The 20143-nt window shown below is 38.4% G+C and overlaps 2 protein-coding genes across 3 annotated transcripts; one reads left to right on the top strand and one right to left on the bottom strand.

The window, feature by feature from the left end:
- The first annotated feature begins 10306 nt into the window (after positions 1-10306).
- LOC132633974 (uncharacterized) lies at positions 10307-12971 on the top strand. Its single transcript, XM_060350316.1, has 2 exons — positions 10307-10644; positions 12392-12971. Exons 1-2 carry the CDS (start codon positions 10598-10600, stop codon positions 12693-12695), a joined length of 351 nt encoding a protein of 116 aa, XP_060206299.1. The 5' UTR covers positions 10307-10597; the 3' UTR covers positions 12696-12971.
- A 1737-nt stretch (positions 12972-14708) lies between these two features.
- On the bottom strand, positions 14709-19362 carry LOC132631697 (uncharacterized). Of its 2 annotated transcripts, none has more exons than XM_060347375.1 (4): positions 18810-19362; positions 16318-16561; positions 15855-15948; positions 14709-15184 (listed from the first exon to the last, which is right to left on the bottom strand). In XM_060347375.1, the coding sequence occupies exons 1-4, from the start codon at positions 19208-19210 to the stop codon at positions 14901-14903; spliced, it is 1023 nt and encodes a 340-aa protein (XP_060203358.1). In that variant the 5' UTR covers positions 19211-19362; the 3' UTR covers positions 14709-14900. The 2 variants fall into 2 exon arrangements, with proteins under 2 accessions (XP_060203358.1, XP_060203357.1); XM_060347374.1 differs by having other exon boundaries at positions 14709-15193; positions 18810-19358.
- Between the last annotated feature and the right edge of the window lie 781 nt (positions 19363-20143).

Here is a 20143-nt window from a genome sequence, read left to right as displayed (position 1 = left end):
GTGCATAGCCGATTCAATATCCGTCGGAGTCCATTGCGTCGGGGGGCCCGCGGCTGCATATACCTGCTGCTGTGGTCGCGAGCCCAAAATGCCAGGCTGGGCCAGCAACCTCAGGCCAGACGAAGAAGATGGCGGCTGCCACTGCTGCTGTGGCCGAGCCCACTGCGTGGTAGGATACGGGCAAGGGGGAGCCCACTGAGGCATCCAACCCCACTGCCACGGTGAGGAGGGTTGTTGCCACTGCTGCTGGTCACCTGAGGGGCGTCCTCCACGGCGTCGGCTGCCACTGCCGCCGCCCGAACCACGGCCACCGCCGTTATTATTCCCGCCGCTAGAGCCGCGGTTTTTGTTGTTATTTTTGCCCCGATGATGGTGAGAACGACCAGAATTTTACAGATGAGAAGAGTCATCAAAATCACGTTTGGAATTAGCCACCATAGCCGCGGGCGAGTCATCGTGCATTTCAGCCAACGCCTTTTCCTCAAGGCACAAACTTGACCGAGCTTCGGAGAATGGTGGAAGAGGCTTACTTTGGCGGATGTAGGTACCCAAATTCTTATATGCCTCTGGGAGTCCAGCCACCAGTTGGAGAACGAGGCGGTTGTCGGTCACCGGAGCCCCCACACTCTTAAGTTGATCGGCCAAGGTCTTGAGACATTGGCAATACGCCGAAGCGTTTGGAAAATCCCGCATCTTGACATGAGAGAAATCATGTTCCAAAGCAACGGCACGGGAGTTTTTGTTGTCTTGAAAAAGATTACGGAGGCGATCCCAGGCCTCCTTTGCCGATAGGTCTTCTTCGATGATTGTATGCAATAAGTCTGTGGAGATGGTTGCATATACCCATTGAAGTACCGTGGCATCCAAAGTGGACCACAACTCCTTTTCGTCGTCGGTGGTAGGACCCTTCTCCTTTCCGGTTGGCAGAATGTGGGAAAGGACACAGTGAGACCGGGCATGAAGTTTGAATAATTCGGCCCAAGCCGAATAATGATCCGTTTCCATCTCAAGAATGATTGGGATGTGATTCTTGATGTTGGAGACAGCCAAAGCAGGATGGAACTTGGTGTCTGCCATTGATGGAAGGCAATAAAAATGGACAGAAATCGAAGAAGAAGAAGAAGACGTCGGAAAAGTGGGTAGAGGACGTCGGAGAATTAGGGCAGCGGAAGAGAAGGAAAAGAAACCCTAGTATCTGATACCATAAAAGATATTAATTCTGTGATTATTCTCATTGATTGAGTTGGTAAATATACCATAGTTACAATGTCCTATTAGGATACAAACTATACTAACCTAAAATAGAAGATTTACAAAATATTCTTTTACTACATATTTACACTATTTATCATTTTCTGATGCTCGAAAGAGTGTCTAAAGCCTGACTAGCCAGGGGCAGATTATAGGAAGCAACTTAATCGATATTGGGCTACGTTGGAGTTTCAAAGGAAGGGCGTCCAGATAAAGGACAGTCGAAAGTCTAAAAAGGCCGATTCATTGCACACTTGTGTTCGTTGTCCATGAGACTGCTAGGAGAAAATTAGTAATCATTCAAACATTTAGATGGTATCAAATGCAAGCAATAACTAATAAATTAACTCTTTTTATTTCATTTGCAGAAAGCTTTTCTTGGTAGACCAGCCACGCGTGATGAGATATGGAAGAAGACTCATACAAAAATCAAAGACGGAAAAGAAGTTTGGGTCGAGTCACTTGGGAAGGATACCTATATGGTTAGAATTTATTTTATACCGTTTGTTTATGTACTAAATTTTACTTTTAATGTAGAATCGGTATAATCAAGTGATGGAGGAGCTCATGAGGAGTCAGTCGACTGATGATCAAGCAATCCAATCATGCAATTAGAGGAAGAAACTTGATAAGTCATGGATTTTCAAGCTTTCTACATTCACTACTTATGCTTTTTAGGAGTCATTTCAAGTATTTTTCTCTATTTCTCTTATGTTTTTGTGTTTTTTCAGGTATTGTGAGTTCGAGGGCATAAAGAGAACAAAAAGGCCGAAAAAGGAGCAAAAACGATCAGAATACGGTGAAGATACGGCACCGCAAGTTAAAGATGCGGTTGCAAGTTGTTTGCACACAATCAACAGAGAGTTTACCAAAATATAACAAGATACGAAGCAATATGCGGCACCGCAAACTCCAATATGCAGTGGCATATGCTAGCTCCGAGCACCCCGTGAATCAGACAAAGTGCACTAGATTGCGAAGTACATGCGACACCGCAAACTCCATATGCGGTCGCATACTCCTGTTACGACCGCATACTTGGTGCCGCATGTCGTCATTTAAGCTATTTTTGTACTTTTCTTTCTCCCTCTATAAATACTAGTGCCTAGGTTTTCGTGGACATCATTGAATAATTCTTAGACAAACTTTATTGTTGTCTTTTAGCATTTAGAGCATTGAATATTGGTTGTTGAAGGTTTCAAAGAGAATCTTGTACTTTTCTCATCATTTTCCATCAACCATTGTAAGCTTTATGAATATTCTCTTTACCATTGTCTTGTACTTAATGAACATGAGTAGCTAAATCATTTAGCTAAGGTTGTGGGACCAAATGTGTTAGTTATGTGATTGAATTTTTATATTTCAACTATATTTGTATGTTAAAGGGTGTTCTCTATTAACTCTTCAAGATTTAATATCATTTGATGGTGGCCAACATTATTTGTGCCTAAATACTCTTACTTTACTTGGAAAAGAAAGTAAGGGGTAGGAAAATAGTTAATAGCAAGAATTTGGGGTTTTAAACCCCATCTAATAGCTTGACGTAGGAATAAGAAAGCTACTTGAAACCAAAAATGGGGATTCACATTTGTAACATTCTAAGGCTTGGAAGAGCTTAGCAATGAGATTTACTAATTTGGTTGAAAGACTTTTGGTAAAATTAAGCAACCCATTGTTTACTACATCTAAGCACATAAATAAGTTGAATCGATAATCAATTGCATTACTTTCCTTTGGAACCACAACCTTAGTCCTTTTACCAATAGATTATCTTTAATAACAACCAATAGCGATAAATTAGTTACAATCTTCAAACCAATCATTATTGTACCCCCTTCCCTAGAAATATAGACTAATAGTCGAGCGTTACACTTAGTAAGTATATTTCTTCATTGTATTCTCTGTGGGATTCGACCCCAACCTCATTGGGTTCTATATTTGAACAACGACCGCTTTACTCCTATTTTAAAGGTGTAATTTGGGCGTATTAAAACTCTCTCTTTTGGTTGGGCGTGGTTGGCGGAGTGTATAAGATAAGTGTATACGACCTTTGCTCCGGTAGGACTTTCACCGCCTCTAGTGTGGATTGCAAGGTATAGGGGGTTTTGCCATCATTCCAAATGAGCAATTTGAAGAGATGCGACGGGAGCTTTAGGAGCTTATTAGGAATTCCGAGGAGGAACTAATAAAAGTTAGAGGAGAAACGATGTAGAACGACGCTTGAGTCAGACGTCAAAGAACTCAAGGCTCAAGTAAATACCCTAATCATGTTTCCCCGTTGTTTGTCCCGATCGTTGATCATGATGATGGAGAGGATTGGGAGGATGGGGATGATGGAATGAAACATTAGGTGTCAATTGTTTCTTTTCATATTTGTTTGCATAATGTTGAAGTTGGTTGGATCCGTATGATATTTGATGGCTTAATTTTAATGTTTGAATTGTTTCTATATTTTTATTATTGTTTTGATAGATATTATTAGTTGTGTTGCTGTTTTTATTGAAGCAGTTATCTATATCTTCTGTTTGGCAGGTGGTGTAGTAAAACAATAGGTACTGCCTATAAAATAATACTAGAAATATCGAAAGACTTCCGATAGAGTGCCTCAGAGACATAATACCAGAAATACCGAGGGACTTACCGATAGAGTCCCTCCAAAAATACTTGCTAATATTAATCGTATACAAAGTAATTTTCTTTGGGCACTACACTCACTAAACATAAATAGCATCTTGTTAATTGGAATATGTTCACTACACCTAAGCGCCAAGGAAGTCTGGGAATACTCAAAATAGTTGGCAAGAACCTCTCATTCTTACAAATATCAACGCTATGTTCATAATCTCACTTCACTTTGGGCTCAAGTTCTCCTTGGTAATTTACTAACCTTCTCCTTCTAAGTTTGACATCATAGCCAAACCTCATTACTCCCACATCTGGAAAAGCTTAGCTAAAGCTGCTCCACTAACTGCTGAAAGGCGTTAGATGAAACATTGCTACAGGGACAAATATTAACCTATGAAATGACAATTGGATATTCCCTAACTAATCTTTGCGATATCTCATACATGAACCTCTAATGCAATATGAAATTTCCATGTCCTTACACCATATTATCACTAATCAAGCTTGGAATGTCCACAACGTATCCTTCGAAGTGCCTCCTGCTATTCTCCACCTCATTCGTAATACAACCATCTCCCAATGTCCTTACACGATTGACTCCCCCTTCTGGTACCTATCTACTTTGGTGCCTTCCCCATATCTTCGACCTACGCTTTATATCTTCAAACAGTTCCAATGCAACCTCAAAAGCAATGTATTAACTGGATTTGGCATATCCATGTCCCTCTAAAGATTAGACTTTTTTTTTTTTGGCTGCTACTCCACTAAGCTTCCCACTGCATCAATGTTGCACTTATGAGGCATTACACCTACGTCTACTTTTCTGATTTACCACTATCACCAAGAAGATCTATCCCACTTATTCCTTTCTTGCTCCCTGCCAAACAAATTTGGCAGCACTTTCATATAACACCACCAGATCACCATGCTTGGCTACATTTTTTTTGCATGAACCACACATTGCGCTCCCTCTCCCCTTTACTCATACCTCGTTCTATACTCATCCCTTATATACTTTTGGAATATTTGGCTCAAGCGGAATCGCAATTCTTTCATAATAAAAGAGCCTTTGTCTCTGCTCATTTGATGACTTACCAAGCATTTGAATTTTTTCATTTAACACATCAGAGTTCTAGATCCCATACATCTCTTGTTGCACGCCACACTCCTTTGCAACCTCTACCACTACTAAAAAAACAGGATTTCCTGACCTCAAAAAACCGACCTCAATTGAGGTGGGAAAAAAACCGACCGCATGAGGTCGGTAAAGTCGTAATATTTATTTTTCAATTTTTTTAAAAATAAACCGACCTAATGAGGTCGGTAATTTTGTACCAAAATTTGAAAAAATAATGTACCGACCTCAGTAGGTCGGAAATTTATTTGATGCCTAATATTATAATTTTATTTTTAATTTAAAAGAATACCGACCTCGTGAGGTCGGTATTCTTTTAAATTAAAAATAAAATAATTAAATATACTGACCTCATGAGGTCGGTATAATTGGGAAAATAAATTAAATTATAACAGACCCAAATAAACCCTTCTCTCTCCATTTCTCTCTCTTTTTCCCTCTCACGTTTTCACTCCCCCTCTCTCTCTAACCCTAATACGCCGTCGACGTCACCATCATTGCAGGGAGTCACCGTCGCCGCCATCCCTAATCAATACCGCCGTCACCGTCGCCACCGTCCCTAATCAGTACCGCCATCGCCGTCGCGTCCACAGCCAACCATTTGAGGTATGCTTTCTTTCTTTTCTTAATTAATATTGCGTTGTAATTAGAAATATCCTGATGATGGTTAATGTTCTATATTTGGCATTGTGCTGTTAATTTGATGGAAGAAAGTTACAGGGAGAAAATTTCTATTTCCAAGTTTTTTTTTTAAAAAAAAAAAATCTATTTCCAATAGTTCAGAAGAAAGTAGGGAAGTCTGACATTCAAGACCATTCTTGTTTTTGCAAATTGGGAAGTTTATGTCCATGCCAAAGACAATGCCGGGTGCTATGGGTTTTTATAGTCCTGTCTAATGAGAATTGTACTTGTGATGTCCGCATGCATTCTTCATTTTTTCATGTGTTTGGTTTTAAATTTTCTGAATTTGTGATGGTTTCTTGATTCTAAGGCACATTTAGCCAAAAGAGTACTTCAATCTCTTGCTCTCTAAGGTCCATATACCTTGTTTTAGTGTGTGTTAGGTTTATGGTGCAAATTTTCATGGGTTTGGTTTAAAATTTTCTGAGTTTTTGATGAGTTTGTGATTCTAAGGTCCATTTTAGCCAAAGGGTACTTATGAGACTGAAATCTTGCTCTCACTACTACAATAAAAGTGAGCTTTAGCGGCAATTAGAATGGCCACTAAAACCTTTACCTGCAATTACACATTGGTTGCTGAAGCCGCGGTCGGTAAACGTTTTACCGACCATTTGATCGAATGTCAGTAAAGGACCATGTAATGGCCGGCAAAAGTCTTATGAGTTTTAGCGGCAATTTAAATGGCCGCTAAAAATGCCCAAGGTTTTCTTAGGTTACACATTCTGTAGCTTTTGTTATTGCCGCTAAAAGCTTATTTAATTGCTGGTAAAGGATCCTTTTGACAATTACACTAGCCACTAAAGCTTGTCATAAATTCATCTTTATCCATATATTTAATGGCTTTTGATATGGTCATCAAAGATTCACTTTATTGCCGATACAAAAGGTCTTTTTGACGACCTTTTTTACTGCAGGTAAAATTTAAGAAAGGTTTTTCCAAACATTTAGGCTTCCTGTTATGCCTACCTACTTGCATTAAAACAATAACAATAATAGTCATTTGAAATAGCCTTCATGGTGCTTGTTTTGAGAACTGTGCATCGTCTTTTGGAGTTTTGTGTAATGAAAATAATTCTTTGTATTTTCTTACAACTGGTAGTCAAACTTAGAAGGACTCACTTTGAACATTATTAGTGTATATGCGCCGCAAGCGGGCTTAGGCGACGAGGAGAAGAGGCGTTTTTGGGAGGATTTGGACGAATTAGTGGGAGGCATACCGCCTACTGAGAAGCTATTCGTGGGAGGTGATTTCAATGGACACATCGGACCTATTTCGGGAGGTTATGATGATGTGCATGGAGGCTTTGGCTTCGGGGACAGGAATGGAGGAGGAGTCTCACTTTTGGATTTTGCAAGAGCTTTTGGGTTGGTGATAGCCAATTCGAGTTTTCCAAAGAAGGAGGAACACTTAGTAACCTTCCGTAGTTCGGTGGCTAAGACTCAAATAGACTTTTTACTCCTTAGGAAGGATGATAAAGGTCTGTGCAAGGATTGTAAGGTCATACCGAGCAAATATCTTACAACCCGACATAAGCTCTTGGTGATGGATTTAGCGATCAAGATGACGAGGAAGAAGAGGGTAGTGGAGGACCGACCTAGGATCAGATGGGGGAGTTTGACCACTATTAGTGCCCTGGAGATGGGAGAGAAATTGAAGGATATGGGGGCCTGGGATAGTAGTGGGGATGCGACCAGTATGTGGGATAAGACGGCTAGTTGCATTAGGGTGGTAGCAAGGGAAGTGTTGGGGGTCTCAACAGGTAGTCGTGGTCAGCATCGAGGGGACTGGTGGTGGAATGGAGAAGTTCAAGGGAAGGTGGAAGCAAAGAAGGTGGCGTATGCGAAGTTGATAGAAAGCAAGGATGAGGTGGAGAAGTGGACGAATACAGAACTTTATAAGATGGCGAGGAATGAGGCGAAGTTGGCGGTTTCGACGGCAAAAACGGCAACTTTTGAACGCATGTATGCTGAACTAAAAGAGAAAGGATGGGACCAGAAATTGTTCAGGATAGCCAAGGCGAGGGAGAGAAAGGCACGTGATGTGGATCAAGTAAAATGCATCAAGGACGAGCATGGCAAAGTATTGCTAGAGGAGACTCTCATTAAACGGAGATGGCAGTCATACTTCTCCAAACTCTTGAATGAAGAAGGGGACAGAGACATTGTGTTGGGTGATTTAGAACATACAGGAAGGCGTCGCGATTTTGGCTATTGCAGGAGTATTAAGGTTGACGAGGTTAAGGGTGTTGTTCGTAGGATGCGCAGGGGAAGAGCGACCGGACTTGACGAGATTCCGGGGGAATTCTGGAAGAGTGCGGGCCCGGCAGGTTTGGAGTGGCTGACTAGGTTGTTTAATGTCATCTTTAAGACGGTATTGATGCCCGAAGAATGGAGGGCGAGTGTAATGATCCCTCCATATAAGAATAAGGGAGATATCCAGAGTTGCAACAACTATAGAGGTATCAAGCTGCTAAGCCATACTATGAAAGTGTGGGAAAGGGTGGTGGAGATGAGGGTGAGGAGAGGTGTGTCTATTTCAGAAAACCAGTTCGGATTCATGCCGGGACGTTCAACTACAGAAGCCATCCATCTTATGAGAAGGTTGGTGGAGCAGTATAGGGAGAGGAAGAGGGACTTACACATAGTATTCATCGACCTAGAAAAGGCTTATGACAAAGTTCCAAGACAGATCCTATGGAAATGCTTGGAGGCTAAAAGTGTACTTGTGGCGTACATTAGGGTGATCAAGGACATGTATGAGGGAGCCAAAACCAGGGTGAGGACAGTAGGAGGAGACTCAGAGCACTTTCCAGTTGTGATGGGGTTGCATCAAGGATCAGCTTTTAGTCCGTTTTTATTTGCCTTGGTGATGGATGGATTGACACAGCAAATTCAAGGTGAGGTGCCATGGTGTATGCTTTTCGCAGACGACATAGTCCTGATTGACGAGACTCGTAGCGGAGTTAACGCTAAGCTGGAATGTTGGAGACATACTCTGGAGTCTAAAGGGTTTAAGCTGAGTAGGACCAAGACAGAGTACTTGGAGTGTAAGTTCAGTGAAGCACCTCAGGAGGCTGACTTGGAAGTAAGGCATGGTACCCAGGCCATCCAGAAGAAAAGTAGTTTCAAGTACCTTGGGTCTATTGTGCAAGGCAGCGGGGAGATTGACGATGATGTCACACGTCGTATTGGGGCAGGGTGGATGAAATGGAGGCTTGCTTCCGGAGTGCTATGTGACAAGAAGGTACCACCAAAATTTAAGGGCAAGTTCTACAAAGTGGTGGTTAGACCAACTATGTTGTATGGGGCGGAGTGTTGGCCAGTTAAGATCTCTCACGTTCAAAAGATGAAAGTTGCCGAGATGAGAATGTTGAGATGGATGTGTGGCCACACCAGGAGTGACGGGATTAGGAATGAGGATATTCGGGATAAGGTAGGGGTGGCCTCGGTGGAAGACAAGATGCGAGAAGCGAGATTGAGATGGTTTGGGCATGTGAAGAGGAGAGACACAGATGCCCCAGTGCGGAGGTGTGAGAGGTTGGCCATGGATGGTTTCAGACGAGGTAGGGGTAGGCCGAAGCAGTATTGGGGAGAGGTAATTAGACACGACATGGCGCAACTACAGCTTACCGAGGACATGACCTTAGATAAGAGGGTTTGGAGGACCCAAATTAGGGTAGAAGGCTAGTAGATAGTCTCGTTATCCGTTCTTATTAGTAGTCGCATTATTGCAATATAATTTCTTGTGCTCTGATTTCTGTTATTATCTGTTATTTCCTGTGCTTTGATTATCATGTGTTATCTGCTCCGATTTCTGCTATTATCTGTTATTTCCTGTGCTTTGATTATCCTGTGTTATCTGTGTCGCTTGCATTATTTCATTTCCATATCGCTTTGAATCTCTTATCCGAATCTCTTAACCTTATCTGACTTCTTTTTATGCTTTTATTGAGCCGAAGGTCTTTCGGAAACAGCCGTCCTACCTTGGTAGGAGTAAGGTCTGCGTACACTCTACCCTCCCCAGACCCCACGATGTTGGATTTCACTGGGTTGTTGTTGTTGTTGTTGTTGTTGTTGTTGTTGTTGGTAGTCAAACTTAGAACAACTGCAAATGTCAAGACTATAATTTCTCAACAGAATATTAAGAGGATGACTAAAATCTATATAATTCACATTGTCAATGATTAATGTGACAGCACAGGGATATATTAGATATCCAAAGTCAACATGAAATCCTTTCATCAATTTTTGGGGATCAAGAATACGATCAAGAAATATCTAAATCATAGTCATATATATAACATCATGAAAAAGAAATGTAAGACCTGCCATAGTTTGTCTTCTACTCGTTCACCTGATGCGGCTCCTTTCTTTATCTCTTGTGCTTGCTTCTCGATATGTCCATACATCGAGTAACAACTGCATTGATTTATATATTTGTCTTGCCTCTTCTTTCACCAAACTTGTTTGTTCGGAAAGAACTACAGGAAATGAAAGAGTCATTTTTAATGATTGTCAAGGTAAAATATAGATAATAAGAATACAGTCGACATGTTATTACTTCAAGTTCACTTTAGAATTATGTATAGTAACAGAATAATTCTCCATTGTCTTTCTAATTTACTGTTTTCCTTTATCGTGATTGACATGAAGTTACTTTATACTGATTGATCTCTAAAGTCATTCCCTTCTAAAGAGGGAAAAATGAAGGTAAGTTCCACCATGCGAAGAGTAATCAGTTAACAAGAATAGAAATGATGAAAATTAGCAGCTTATAGCATGTAAAAGTCCTTGAAGTTCGGAAAAATCCAGATTAGTTAATGTAGAAGAGCAAAATCTGTTGTGACCATGAAATCATCTTGGATGCGGAAGGAGATTGCACACACTATTTAAATAATCTCATCAATGCTCCACCAAAATGGTTGGCATCATGGATCAAGAAGGATTTCAATGTGAGTTGCTTTAGTAATATGGCTCCCTATTTTCTGTCCCTTTGTGAGCATGTCATATTCTGGTCATACATTAGTCATCATTGATTTAGGAAGGATTTCAATGTGAGTTGCTTTAGTAATATGGCTAATTAATTAAGAAAAGAATTCTCCAAGCAGTCAAAATATGTCCTTTCCAGGTATTGGTAGAAACATTTTTTTTTTTAAAGATTTCATAGTTCCTTAGTTTTTATTAGTCTTGTTAGCCTATCTTGATTTGTAACTTGCAATTTAGAAAGGAAATATAAGAGATAATCTTATTTTGCTTTTTTCAGTTTGATTTTTTGACTATTGTCCTATTTCCAAGTACAGTGGAATATGCATTTCTAAAGCACTTCATTTCTCAGGCAGTTTTGAAAACCATTGCTAGGATTCATTACAGGCTATGTACTTCTTTGAAGGTCTCCATTTTATCACAAAATTAAAATACTAAATACTAGTGGTACTGTTTTGTGTTTTTAGCAGGTCATTCAGTGTCCTCAACCTGAATATAACATCTAAAAATGTAGCTATTCAACAGTCTGTCAAGATGTCTTAAGCCCTTAGATTCAATATAACAATCTTCCATCTTCACATAACTATCATAGAAACATCTCCTTTACACAATGTCAATCAGTACAAGTAAACAAGAGAATAGCTAACGAACTGAAGACGGAAACTGCCACCTGTACTCATTGTGATGCACCATATGACTGGTCAGTGTATATATAGAATAACATAATTAGATACTTTTAGACTAGATGCTCCTAAATGGCAGAAGGTTGAAAATCAGCTAATTAGTCGATCAAGTCAGGAAGACACACTATTTACTAATGTAAAGCACCTCACAGAGTCAAGATCATCGAGATAGTGGATTAATGTTTGGACTACTGCAAAAAAAAAGTTAGTCATAATGTTGCATTTGCATTCATTTTGATTAGCTGAAATTCCTTAATTATTTCAAGTAGTACTAAATAAATACAATGTGGATATGTGGTCCTTCCCACTCATTTCCTGATGTCAAGATCATCAGAATGGCCAAAACAGAAATAAATAGTTTCTAGTACATAGCTGAATTTGTTTAGCTGATATATATTCCAATTCGTGTCCACTGAGCAGTCTCTCAAGTAGCTATATGAAATGTGGAAAAAAAAATACGAAAGGAGTAGATTTCTTAAATGACCAGATTCGAATATATTAGTAATTTTATATTGAAGGTGGGCAAAATTTTTGATCATCTGCTGGTCAAATTAATTAAATTAAACCAGGTACAATAATTCAGGGGAAGTTTCAGTACACTGACTAAGCGAATACAACTTTCTTGCTTTTCCTGTTAATTATTTCACCCTTTTCAGTTAGCTGAGGTTCTTTTGATATGGAAGACATTTAATTTGGACTTCTAACTAGCTTCAAATATCTAATTTGGACTACTACATTAGCTTATGATGGTACAAAATTTAACTTAGATGGAACTGACATATAAAGAAGTTTTACACACTTAGTGTGCTTTTACTTTATTTTCTAACTGGGGTTACAAAATTAGGCATATCCTAGACAGATGATGTTGCAGGTCACCTTAAAATTATACATTGTTAGTGCATATAAGAAATTGATAGTGTATATAAGAAATTAAAATTATACATTGTTAGTGCATATAAGAAATTGATAGTGTATATAAGAAATTATACTTTTTGCTGCTGCTTATTTACTGATTTTTCTGGTGTTGAAACAGGAATCTTATCTGCCTCTTGGCTAATTTCTTGTTCACGTGCATCAACCTAATTCATTTCCTGCATAGAGTGAGCGCTATGGTCATGGAGCAAAAGATTGCTGAGCTATCTAGCCAGCTACAGGCCTCGGAGGAAAGGGAGAGGCGAAGGGACATGCAATTTGACGGTATGAGGGCCCAATTAGACAAATTACTTGCTTCGAGGGGGATTCCCTCGTGTCCTGATGATGCTCGTAACCCCTATACTCAATCTAGTGGTGCTGATGATGAAGGGACTCACGTGTCAAACACACAAAGACATGTTTGAATGTTAATGTTGTGGTGGATTTGTGGATTGTGTAAGTGTTTTGTGGATGTTTGCGAGGGGTGAAGTAGTCTAATGTTGTAGACTAACTTAGTGTAGACTAGTTTAATGTTTTGTGGATGTTTATAAAGGTTTAAGTAGTTTAATGTTGTGTTGATGTTTGCGAAGGTTGCAGTAGCTTGATGTCTCTTGTGAATGTTTGAATGACGTTTTCATTCAACTTTGAAGTAGTTTCGAATTGAATTTGATGTATTGGTGGTTTTTAATATATGTGTTGTATATATGTGTTTGTTGAAGTAGCTTAATGTTTTATGTATTTATAGTAGTTTGGTGAATTGTTAACAGCTATTTGAGCTGATTTTAGTTGAATATAAAATGATTTTCATCTTGACAGGGGGGCAGCTGGAATAGCAGCTAGATCCTACCAATTTTTTTGCAACATGAGGTCGGTATTCTGCAAAATTTACCGGAAGCTGCAAATTACCGACCTCACAAGGTCGGTTTTCTGCAAAAAAAATTCCCAGAAAATGCAAATGACCGACCTCATGAGGTCGGATTTCTGCAAAATCCTCCCAAAAACTGCAAATTACTGACCTCATGATGTCGGTTTTCTGCAAAAGTTTCTAGAAATTGCAAATTTCCGACCTCATGAGGTCGGTTGTCTGCAAAATTTCCCAAAAATTACAAATTACCGACTTAATGAGGTCGGGTTTCTGCAAATATTTTGCAGAAATTGTGAAATACCGATCTCATGACGACGGAAATCTAAAACAATATATTATATATTCATATAAATTACCGACCTCAGGAGGTCGGTAAACTCATATCATTATATTATTAATATAATTATCAACCTAGTGAGGTCGTTACTTTATCTAATTAATACCCGATGTAAAAAAAAATTACTGACCTCGTGAGGTCGGTAATATTTCCGACCCACTCTTTTCCGACCTAATTTTGAGGTCGGTTTTTGACCAAAACCGACCTCATGAGGTCGGAAATAACCATTTTTTTAGGTCAGAAAATCCCCTTTTTTTAGTAGTGTACCTCGTCACTGCCTTAAACTTAACATTGATGGTGCTATCAACCAGCACACACATACTGGAGGAGCAGAAGGCGTATTCCGCTCTCATATTGGTGCATGGCTTTTGGGACTTTTTCACACTTCTACACACGGATGTTCTTCAAGTTGAACTAAGTGCTTTATACCAGGGACTCCAAATTGCTAAGTCTCACAATTTATTTCCACTACTAATTGAAACGGATATCAGGTATATTAATTCAATTATTACAACATCCTACACCTAAATACTCACATTTGTTATTTTCTAGCAGGGACATGTTGGATGAAGCTGCAGGCACAGAGATCCACCACATCTATAAGATGGTAACGTTGTTGCAGATGTCTTAGCGAATTATGGCAAGCACGTAGCTACTACAAATAAATTGCAGTCCATCTAGTTTTACTACAGATTTTCAGTTTACCAAGGGACATCCCTCAGTAATTTTTAACTATCAAATTATTTTTATTTGAGTCAGTTTACCAAGGGACATGCCTCAGTAATATTCAAATATCTAATTAATTTTTATTCAACTTAGGGACGTCTCTGAAATATATAATTGCCGAATATTTATATTTATCGAGGGATGAGGATCGAGGGATGTCCCTTAATACATTTGATTTTTTAATTCTTATTAACTTTAACATTATCAATGTCCGTCTCTCTTGGTAAAAAAAATATATATAATTTTTTAACATACCAAGCGAGTCCCTCGGTATTTTCAATTTTTCCTTGAATATTGTATCAGAAAAATATCATAGATGAGCGAGGGACGCCATCGGTATTTTCCAAGAGGCTCCCAGTAGCTAAATCATGATTACCGAGGGACGCTTGGCGAATCCCATAAGAAAAACAGGATTCTTTTAGTAGCGATCCACCTCTTTCAGTCGTAGCCACTAGGAACGCTTTCGTCAAACAGATAGAACGGCAAAGTTTATTCACTTGTCTAACCAAATTAGCTTTGAAAAAATCCTTAAAAACACAAAAACAAAGGAAAACTCCTGAGTAAACTATTTATTTTTTGTACACAAGAAAATTCTGTGTTGCTTTCTTGTCTCAAGTATAGAGACAGCAAACCGAAACTCCCCACTTCCAAAAGTACAGAGAAGGAAGGACTATCAACTGTCATGTCGTCGAATTATGTTGACTATGCACATCGTGCTCGAGCAACAACAACAACTAGCAGAACTACGATGGAAAGGAAGAATGAAGTCCTCAGCTTTTCATCAAATGGATCAGTATTCTCTTCTGATGTCTTCTCTTTCTCGGGGGGTTGAAACCATTCATTCACAAACTCTATGATCTTTTCAACTAGTTCCATCACCTTTTCCTTGGTGTTCACAACAATCCAACTGATTATGTCTATCGTCCCATCTGAATCAGACTCATCAAAACCCTCCTCAGAACTTCCAGCTGGTAAACCATTATCAGCTGCATCAACTAAAAATGTAGAGTAGTCACAAATATATAAACTGTACCATTGCCAATTCTGAGTTATGCTTTGATATAAACAGGGATAATTTACTGGTATTATTAGATACTCATAATCTTCTTACATCCAATCTGTACAGGTATATAAAATCCTAATATACTGCATTCAATAACATAAAGCCACCAAGACTCATATTCTGCAAATAAAAATAGAAGTACTTGCAGTGATTTCGTTACACTATCTTAGGTGTTTTGAACCATGAATATTGATAGAGATCCTAAGATTCTATATTTACCCTTCTCAACCAAGAACAGGAAAAAATAAATTGTGATTTTTTAATTGTCTTTATCATTCAAATTTTGCAAATAAAAGCCCATAGCCAGCATCATCGGACGTTGTGTTAATATACGCTTTGTGCAAATAAAAGCCCATAGCATCATTGGACATTGTGTTAATATACGCTTTGTGAAGGATGATTTTACTCCTTGCATATAAAAGTATGTCATCATAACGTGCTTAAACAGATGCAGCAGTGTCACTAAGTGAAAAATCATTTTGGACACCTCAATGGCTCAACAGCCAAAAGTATAAACAGAGGAGACCGGTGTGCAGATGCCTATTGCACTCCCTAAGATGAATTACTCTGCAGACTTCGTGTGAAATACAAACCTTGTTTTAATGAATCTCTGATTTCCCGAACCGCCTCATTGTTCATAACAGCATCCCAAACAGCCTTGTCAGATGACAGTGAAATGACCATTTTCTACAAAGATCAAGAGGGAAATTTCTGATAGATAGTCTTTGGACAAAAGTACCATTCAGGCAATATCTTGTCTCTTTTTTCCAAGACAATGAGTTAGGAACAACAATAGCTCCATGAGATTTAATACAAACGTAACTGACAAATTACTTCACTTACTTTTCTCCAAGTGCTTTCTCTGTTCAGCCACCGCCACATTTATTGAATAGAACTCATAGAGAGGACTCGGATTTTATTTTTAACAGTCTAAATTACTTGTTATCTCACACAGATTACAATCTGATTAAGGTATAATATTAAGCAACTCTTTCTGATGACCGTGTGTCCACTATCGAATTTCAAAGCAATCCTGAAGGCACACGGATAAGGTACCTGAATAGAAGGTTCAGTTTGCAGCATGTGGAAAGCATCAAATACTCGGCTAGCTCCATAAGACTGCAAGAGTTTTGAATTACAAATATGCAAAGACGGTTCAATCCAATCAGACACGGATCCACTAGAAGAGACTTCGCGCGACAGATCAAGTGAACTACTGAGTTCATCTGTTTTATCCTCATTTGAGTTGTAACCAAGACCGTCGTTGGTGGAACACGAAAAATAGGATGGCTCAAGGACCCTATAAAATCCAACAACATTAAGCAAGTGAGTCTTCAAAATAGAGGCAGCAACGATAATGAATATATTATCTGCAGATACATAAGAGAAGGATACATCTATTGAAAGATATAAAGAATATTGATACAAACATAAAACACATTTGCAGCACTATCAATTAGTCATTCAGCTTATTAAAGATACTGCCTAGCAGACTTCTAAACAGCTCTTAAATGTACTCGTTTAATGCGGACAGAATGTCCCACTTATCTGTTCACAGGAATTCATGCCTCAATCATTGAATTCCTTGGGCTGTACTTCAGATAAAGAAAAAGGCGAAGACGAGCAAAGGCCAGGCGAAATTGGCTTATCATGAGACAGTTATTAGGTAGAGTTTCTGCATCACTGTTACACACCTAGATTCTAAAATTAGTTAAATCTGCATTCTAGTTGAGCTCAATGGGGAAAGTTTTCAGGTGCCAAAAATTACAACATTTTTATAAGAAACTCAGTCAAAACTAATGGCACTTTTATAACTACGGGCAACCAAAAAGACTCGCAGCTTGCAATTGGAAAAGCATGGAGCTTCTACATCTTGATATTTATCTAACTGAGCATCAGAAATCACTGCCACAACCAGGTTTGCCATATCATTTTTATGGGCATGCGTGCTGATATTCTGCATAGTTATTACCGGTACTCACAAACAAGCAGACAAAGGTGGATACAGGATTTGAACTTGATGACTTCAATCTTTATATTTACTACTGAACCCGTTACACTGATGAAATCATGGGTTTAGAATTTGCTCCCTCTGTCCCAATTTATGTGACACTTTCCATTTTTTGAGATTCAAACTAAGTAAACTTTGACATTTTAAGATATATTTTTTATTATATTGACATGAGAAGAATTGCAACTTATAGCAGTATAATTTTCGAGTATCTTGGTCACTACCCAGTGTAATCCCACAATAGTGGGGTCTGGGGAGGGTAAGATGTACGCAGCCTTACCCCTACCTGGGTAGGGAGGTTGTTTCCGATTGACCCTCGGCAACCCTCCTCCTTTATCCGGGCTTGGGACCGGCAATGTGAGCGAGCTCACACAGGCGGAGTTATAATTTTCGAGTATCTAAATTTTAATTTTAAAATATTCAGTTGGTCTAATCCAATTTGGCTTCACAAATTAGTCAAATTGACTCTCGGAAAGCAAAGAATTGGGGGAGAGGTATATTTAATGAAATTTTAGTCATTTTCACAAATAAGTCACTTTTGTGCCAAAAATGTTGGGTTTAGTTGAACCCATAAAACTCATATTGCATCCGCCTCCACGTGCAAGATCTCTAGTTTAAATGTCATCCATCAATGTTAGATAAGTATAGCTAGTAGTAGTAACTATCTGGCACAATTTTGCTAACAAAATAACTTTGAAAAGAGTTGAGCAAGGTTATTAATTCATTATTGCCACTACCACAATCAAAAAAGTTTGCCACGTTAAGAATGTCCAACTTCAGTAAACTCCCGCATTTAATCATAGAGGTTTGACAAATTATTACACCTCCCGTCCGAATTTATGTGATATAGTTTGATTAGGCAGGAAGTTTAAGAAAGAGAGGAAGACTTTTAAAATTTGTAGTCTAAAATAAGTCATAGATATTTGTGTGGCTGTAAATCATTTCATTAAAGGTAAAAGGGAAAGTTTTAAGTCAAACTATTTTTAAATATAGAAATATATCATTCTTTTTGCGACGGACTAAAATAGAAAGGGATCATTTGGTAGGAGGGATTGGATAGGATGAGATCATAATCCCAAAGGATTAGAATTATCCCATGTTTGTTTGGTGGGATACCAAAGTCCCAGGGAAAAAGGTGAGATAAGTTATTCCATACAGAGGGTGAGGGTGGGATAAGTTATCGCATCCTATCTCACCCAATCCCATTTATATGGAATAGCTTATCCCTCGTACCAAATGCATCACTCAAAATGTATTACATAAATTGGGACAGAGGGAGTATCTTTTGTTTCTGATCAGCCATCCTATTTATTATTGCTAAAGCAGGCACCAAAGATAACAGATCATATATTTCAATTGACCTGAAAAGCATCGTCACTTGTTACACAGTGAATGTAAAGGTAAAAAGAATACACTATCAGGTCATATCTAGAACAACTATGGTGGCATTTTAGTAGAAAATTTCAAGAAATTCACGAACGTTTGAGCAAACAAGAGAAGCGTAATACGGAAGAAAAATGTGAATATAAAAACTCACTGATGAAGAGCAGAAACTGCATGTTGAACCTCATCAGTTGATGGAACAAGACCGAGAATATAGTCATCAAATATAATATCAACCCTTTCATCCTCGCATCCATCTAAACATTCCCAGTCTTCAGATTCATCCGTGTCCCAAGTGGCCGGTGCAAGAGCCGTAGCAGCAGATAACGGAAAAGTGGATAAAGGTGATGAAGAAGAGGATAAAGAAAGGGCGGTAGAAGAAGACATGTTATTAAAGGCGTGGGTAGTAGTAGTAGTAGTTGTGGGTGTTTTAGCGGTAGAGAAGGAATCTTGGGTAATAGTGCCACCGCTTGTCCCAACAGCTCTTTGAACAGCTCTTAACATGCTGCCACCACCCATGCCTTTGCCGCCGCCACCGAATGACCGTCTCATCATCTTCTTATCCAAACCACACTTTTCTCACTCTTCACTGCGTGTCTCTCTCTGTCTGTGAGGTTTGGGCTGATATTTGTCGATATTGTTACTACTAATATTGAAAAATCTTGCTGATGACGGAACACAAGCACAACCGGGTCTTGGAAATTGGAATGTAGTGAGCCTTTAGCCTTTATTCCTTGGTTATTCTTTTTTCGCATATCCCTGTCAAAAATGCTTCATTTTTAAAATTTGAACTCCAACTTTTATTCTTTTTTTATCACATTATTTCAACTTTGGGAGTGATTGATTCATAGATAAATTATGCATGAATAAGCTACGTAGAAATTAACAAAAAAAATAATTATATAAATATTAGTTATGTAGGAATTAATAAAGTAAAAATTATATAATGCTGAGATTCTCGTTGATGTTTAATTTCATATATTACATATTAATACTAGCAGGCTGTTGCCCCTGTCAAGGGTGGTACTTGGAAATTTTTAAATTTAATAATTCTATCATTCGTAATTGAGAATTTTCATCTCTTTAATTGGTAAATTCTTAGATATGCATACATTATTTCATTTAGATCAATGGAATTCATTAAAGAGAGAGACACAGTAGTAATACCTACTGAGCGCCTATTATTCAACATTTTTAAATTTATTTATAGATTTGTATTCGCCAAATACATAATATTCTCAATTTTCATTTTAATCCTTTTTTCCTAATCTAACTTATCTATGAAAAGAAAACTCAAAGGTAAAAAGAGATAATGAAGACCAAGCTTAATTAATGAAAGTCATGAGGAAGTTTTATAGAGTACTTTCAAGCATATATCATATTATATTAAAAGTGGAAAGCTCCTACTTTCAAAATTGAATTACGATTTTGCCCCTGCATTAAATTAAAATGTAATAAAATATCTAATTAAATGTTTTATTACATTTT

This window comes from Lycium barbarum, chromosome 3 (genome assembly GCF_019175385.1).
Source record: "Lycium barbarum isolate Lr01 chromosome 3, ASM1917538v2, whole genome shotgun sequence".
NCBI classification, from domain to species: Eukaryota; Viridiplantae; Streptophyta; class Magnoliopsida; order Solanales; family Solanaceae; genus Lycium; species Lycium barbarum.
The sequence above is the reverse complement of the archived record's forward strand: the minus strand, read 5'-3'. Positions and strand labels throughout refer to the sequence as shown.

What these genes read in the sequence shown, in the direction of transcription:
- LOC132633974 (XM_060350316.1), top strand. Translation starts at nt 10,598, where the DNA reads ATGCTCCACCAAAATGGTTGGCATCATGGATCAAGAAGGATTTCAAT. An exon ending in GGATCAAGAAGGATTTCAAT is followed by an intron (nt 10,645 to 12,391) that starts GTGAGTTGCTTT and finishes GTGTTGAAACAG; the next exon opens with GAATCTTATCTGCCTCTTGG.
- LOC132631697 (XM_060347374.1), bottom strand. Translation starts at nt 19,210, where the DNA reads ATGATGAGACGGTCATTCGGTGGCGGCGGCAAAGGCATGGGTGGTGGC. An exon ending in GCAGTTTCTGCTCTTCATCA is followed by an intron (nt 16,562 to 18,809) that starts GTGAGTTTTTAT and finishes TGGATTTTATAG; the next exon opens with GGTCCTTGAGCCATCCTATT. An exon ending in AAACTGAACCTTCTATTCAG is followed by an intron (nt 15,949 to 16,317) that starts GTACCTTATCCG and finishes TGATCTTTGTAG; the next exon opens with AAAATGGTCATTTCACTGTC.